Genomic DNA, 6000 nt, shown 5'->3' on the forward strand with positions numbered 1-6000 from the left:
CACTCCTCCACTTGCACCTGCTGGAATGGCCTTGGGTCAGCCATAGCTCTGGCAGAGGTTGTCCTTGAAAGGGCAGCTGCTGTGAGAGCCCTCTCAGCCCCACCTACCTCACAGGCTGTCAGTTGTGGAGGGAGAAGATATAGGAGATTGTAAACTGCTCTGAGTCTCTGATTCAGAGAGAAGGGCGGGGTAAAAATCTGCAGTCTCCTCCTTCCATTTCTCAATCCAGAGACCCTTGATCGAGTCTCCACCAAGTTCAGCATTCCTGAAGATTCTACCCTGTCATTTGTATGCATTTCCTCCACAACAAATTTTCCTCAGATAATTTAAAAACCAGGACAGTATTTATTCTTTGGGTTCAAGATATAGTAGGAAAACATAACTATCTGATAATGTGATTTCACAAATATATACTTGATGTGCACTGTGTAAATTAGTAGGCTGTGTACTGCAAGTGCCTTTGCATTTGTGTGCATCCCTTTGTATGTACATGGGTACTGGAGACACAAGGCAGTCATGAGCCCTACTCAGAAATGTAACTTCCCTAGGACTGCCAACAACCTGGAGAAAAGAATGTCCCATCCTTTTAAGAGAGGCTTCATGGGATGCTATTAACCAGTTGATGTTACTTACGTTCATGCTGGAAAATAACATGAAGTTGACAGGACAGGGGGGAAATATTTCTTTACTCAATGAGCAATTAAATTGTGGAATTCACTGCCAATGGAGGTAGTGATGGCCATGAGTATAGATGGCTTTAGAATAGAGATTGAAAGACTTACAGAGGATAGTTCCATCAATGGCTACTAGTAGTCAACCACACTGAGTAAACAAAACCTCTGAAACCCAGTGCTAGGAGGCCGCATCAGAGCCTGTTTTGGCTGTCTCTGTGCCTAGTTTGTTGGTCCTCCAAGGGAACTTGTTGGCCACTGTGCAAAACAAGATGCTGGACTCAATGGAAAATTGGTCTGATGATCCAGCAGGGCCCTTCTTATGGACTTAAACTTCAGATGCCCAGTTATTGGCAACCCTAAGAGTCCCTGGGATGGGCTCTACTAATAAGAATGACAACAAGAACAACTCACACTCAAAAGTTTTAGCAAAGGTCAGTGAGAAACCAGGGACAGTGGAGGGCTTTTTAAAAGTACAGGATTCTACCTGGTAATTAAATACAAATTAAATAGGATTACAGTCTCCCATCTTTTTCAAGACACAGAAATCTCCAAAACATACATACAAAGAAAGAATTCATACTGTGAATGAACACTATGGAAACTAAATACAGTACCTTCTTTGTTCATGATTTACTGCAGTCAACTATCTGCAGCCCCCTCCATAAAATAGATGTATTTACTGCAATCTGAGTGCACAAGCAGGGATTCTACAGGTAAGCAATTTCAAAACACAGTTGCCTTGCCAGGAAAGGGCCACCTTTTCTATTTCTAACATGCTCAGCTCTTTAAAGAACAGAAGCCTGGGCAGTTCAAACCAATTCTTGTCACAGGCATTAACTTTATATCAAATGAAAGAGTCCTGCAGCCGTAACTGAAGAGAGTTCTTTCTTCTTTCACCATCCTACATTGCCAAGGCCATTGATCTCTTGTTATTTCATATAGCAGATTTATATGGATTTGGGGTATTCTGAGGGGTAACTCTGGGCCACAGTTCTTTGGGAATTGTTTCTCTCTTTCTGCCTTGCTTTATTGCCTAATTAATTAAAGTAAATGGAGACCCACAAGGACTCACTGCTACATTCTGTCATGACAGCTCCATGCAACAGAGCAAAACCTACCAAAGGTTCCACTCCAGCCATGGATAAGATTGGTAACATGTATATTCTCTATTGTGATCCTCTCTTTGTGGAATGGCCTGCCTCAGGTCAGGAAGCTGGAAAGGCTCCAACCTTTTTTTGCTATGCCATAACCAATAAAACAGAAATGTTCAGGGGGATATTTGTATGAATTGAATAGGGCTATAGCATAATGGAATGATTCAGAAAGGGTCTTTTATAAAGATAACAGAATTGCAGTCTATGCCACTATTTAGTATATGTATTATCTGTTAGGGTTACCAACTTCCAGGGGACACCTGGTGATATCCTGCTTTTATAACTGATCTCCATTATACCCCTGAATCTGTGCTGCACATGTCTGGGATTAAGTCTGCAGCACAGAAACTGCAGTATATTTTTAATTGTGCAAATCCAGGGATGACTATGAAGCAGGCTAGGCATGTGGGTTATATATGTGTAATTAGTGATCTGGGAAATCAAGGGTCAAGCCACATGTGATACCAGGGATCCACAATCAGCTATCCAGACATGTAGCCAATCAATTCGTACCAGGAAAACAGGCACAAGGCTGGGAGAGGCTGAAGCTTGATAAAGTGGCAACTCTCCCAGCAGCTTGTTCTCCATTTAAGCCAGCAAGGTTTGAAAATAATCAAATCTACCACTCAGTGGCCAAGCTGGGCACACCTGGAGAAACTTGGCTGTGACTTGATGACACTTTACACTCAAATGGCATCTCTCTGCCTCCATTAAAGGCACAGGACTTTTTTTTTCTCCAAGCAACTATAGTTGGAGCCAAACCATCATCTTCCTAGTTAAATTATAGTGAGTTTATTTGACAAACAGGTGAGACATGAGTCATTCTTGTTAAAAATCCTGGTTAATATCAGTGCATGAAGATCAGTAACCAATGGCAGAATATTCACCCTTTAAGACTCCATTTAGGCCTTCCTTTGTATATGTGAACAACAGTTTCTGACCATCTCAGAGATAACAAGCTCTTTCCAGGCAGACATTTAGAGCTGTCAGCCTTGTGTTGGCCTTTGTTCATAATGCTTTTAACTTCAGCTGAATCTACAGAAGAAAGTTGGTTTCTATATTGTTAATAGTCACCTGCTAATTTCTGCAGTTCAAGTTCAAAAAGGATACCAGCTTCCAGGAGTCTGGTGAGACATGGGGATCCCCTGGAATGAAAGGGGATCCTCATGTCCAAACTACAGAGATCAGTTCCCCCAGACTCTATGGCACTGCACCTCACTGAGGTCTCTGTCCTTCCTAGTCTCCATCTCCAAATCTCTAGTTTTCCGACCTGGATCTGTCAACTCTACCCCCCGCCCCTGGCCAGGGGGGACCTGGCAATCCCAGAAGCAGGTCAGGTTGGCTTTTTCTGCTCATCTGGCAATCCAGGCACTACACATAGAAGACCATTTTCAAGCAGTGATAATTAAACATCAATCAGAGCTGAACTGATAGGGAAAATACACCTTTTAACTACCCTTTAATCCACACAGTAACTAAACCTCTGCTTGTCTTTCCTAGATCTCTCACAGAGACAATCTGGGCTGAGCCTCAGATACAAACTAAATCACTTCAGTGCAATATGTTTTTAAAATCCGCTCTTCATATTTGGGACTCACTCAGGGACAAACTGCTTCCCAAAATCTCTAGATACTCCACATTCCTTTTCCAACACTGGTTTCCACCTGGTAATGACCTTAAAATAGCAGAGACCTGGAGGGCTGCTAACACAACTGAAGGACATCACATCTGCTGAGGGCCTTTTGCCAAAACAGAAACTTGAGCAAGCTCTTCATTATCCCGTTTCCTGTTTTTTGTACTTGCAACTTCAGCATGTGGTCTCAACTTTCAATCTACATAAAATTATGACAGCCCAACTTTCTGATTTTGAATGTGTCCTTAAAGACTCAAAAGCTACCCATACGGGTTTAATCTCCAAAATGTATAACATTCTGGTTCGTATTAATTCGTTACAGCCTTCTTCCTACCAATGCAAATGGAGTTACTGAGGAACACTGGTCAGAAATATGGTCTTCTAAGCTATTGGAAAGGAAAGGTCCCCTGTGCAAGCACCAGTCGTTTCCGACTCTGGGGTGACGTTGCTTTCACAACGTTTTCATGGCAGACTTTTTACAGGGTGGTTTTCCATTGCCTTCCCCAGTCTTTTACACTTTTCCCCCAGCAAGCTGGGTACTCATTTTACCAACCTCAGAAGGATGGAAGGCTGAGTCAACCTTGGGCTGGCTACCTGAATCCAGCTTCCGCTGGAATTGAACTCAGGTCGTGAGCAGAGAGTTCAGACCACAGTACTGCAGTACTGCTGCTTTACCACTCTGCGCCACGGGGTTGCTTCTAAGCTATTGAGGAGTCCTCTAATACACACAAAACTACAATCCTATAAGCTTCTGACACAATGGTACCTTACACCCAAGAAATTATCTGCAATGTCATTTAACCATTCTCCATTTTGCTGGTGGTGGCAGTGTCCATCATTAAAACTTTTTGGCAAGTAGTCCTTTCTCATATTCAACTAATTATGGCCTTTGCAATTCCTTTTTCACCTCCGTTACTTTTCTTAAACTCTGAACTGGAATACAAGCTCCTTGTCATAAACATGATCTAATTTAAAGTCTCCTAGTAGTGGCCAGAACTACAATTGCCTCATCATGGAAATCTCCTCAGACTCCTCTCTCAAGCTGGTTTGCCAAAATCTGGGACATCCTTATCATAGAAAAAAATCACTGCTCACATACAACACTCTGAAGTTTGTCCTAGAAACTCACATTTCATGGGAAAATGGTTTTCATTTGTTGATTATGTAGCAACTCATGATCTCCAACCATTCAGCACAGAATATCTCAACTTACTCTATCTCTAGTCTTTTTTTCCCTTTGAAATATCTTCTTTCCTCTTCTGTTTGTGCTAGTCATGGTCTACATCTTGCACAAGGTGCATACTACTGTTGCAGAAAGTACACTTTACAATAATAATAGCATACATTACTCTTTATGCTGATATTCTTTAAATTCTTTAATTGATTGATTATAACATTTTACATAACTTGCTGTTCTACTTGCTATATGTTTCCTATTTATTCTTTTCTTTTTCATATATAATGCAGCTTATATATATATATATATAATATATAATGCAGCTTTTTCATATATAATCCAACAGAGCTTACATCTTGTTTACACATGCTTCCTACTTAGCTATAATCAATATTATTTAGTGCACTGCAATGTTATTTACATCCTTGTTCCTTTGCACTCTTTTTTTTTTTTTTAATTGGAAAACTCCAATAAAATGTTAATTACCACACAGTACCAGAACCTTTGGTTACTGAGCCATGTCAAGTGATCATTAGTATATATACTCTGGGAGTTTCCTTACCATTAGACATTAGTCCCACAGAATTCTTAAACTGCATGAAGGCCCCCAAACAACTTGAAATTTACCTTTTGTCTTCCCCAGTGATGCAAAGACAGTCTGTTGCCCAGAGGAGTGCATTGAGTCAGCTTAGGGATTTACACACAGGTTAGGAAATTTTGAAAGGACTCTGTTGTTTGACTGATGCTGTTCACACAGACTGCAGAACGTGTACTGAGAGACAGTCTTGGAGATCTAAGCTTTTAAGTGTCCTTCTCCTGCAAACAATAATGTCAGCTCTCCTAAAGGTAGGAATTAAAAACAAGACATTGTGATTACACATTGGCTAGAAGCCAGGCATAAAACTTTACACAAACTGGTTTGGCACTCTCAGAACAGTAGCTCCAGGGGCAATTCACATGACTGTGGGATGGATTCCCTGCCCCCAAGCTGATGTGTTGAGAAGAAATAATTAAATGGCTTTGAATCATTCTAAATCTCATTTTGCTTCCAGATATAAGTCTCGAACACTAAATACCGTACATACCTATTTAATTATAAAACTCTTTTATCCTACCTTTCTTCCAAGGAGCTCCGGATGGCCTATGGATTCTCCTTCCTCCATTTTATCCCAATAACCCTGTGAGGTAGGTTAGGCTAAGAGGAAGTATTCATTTATTTATTCAATCTATATGCCACTCCTTTCCCCACCAAGCAGGGCTCAGGGTGGCTGAGTAACTGGCCAAAAGTCAATGAGTGAGCTTTATGACTGAGTGGGGATTTAAACCTGGCTATCTCTGGGTCTAGTCCAATATTCTGAGTGA

The 6000-nt window shown here is 41.1% G+C and overlaps 1 protein-coding gene across 1 annotated transcript in view; it reads right to left on the reverse strand.

The window, feature by feature from the left end:
• SGK2 (serum/glucocorticoid regulated kinase 2) overlaps positions 1-5470 on the reverse strand; it is a 35413-nt gene extending 29943 nt beyond the window's left edge. The window contains exon 1 of the mRNA XM_060230944.1: positions 5266-5470. Coding sequence (XP_060086927.1) covers positions 5266-5317 — 52 coding nt within the window. The 5' untranslated portion in view covers positions 5318-5470. The remainder of the gene's footprint in view (positions 1-5265) is intronic.
• Between the last annotated feature and the right edge of the window lie 530 nt (positions 5471-6000).

This window comes from Heteronotia binoei, chromosome 2 (genome assembly GCF_032191835.1).
Source record: "Heteronotia binoei isolate CCM8104 ecotype False Entrance Well chromosome 2, APGP_CSIRO_Hbin_v1, whole genome shotgun sequence".
NCBI lineage: Eukaryota > Metazoa > Chordata > Lepidosauria > Squamata > Gekkonidae > Heteronotia > Heteronotia binoei.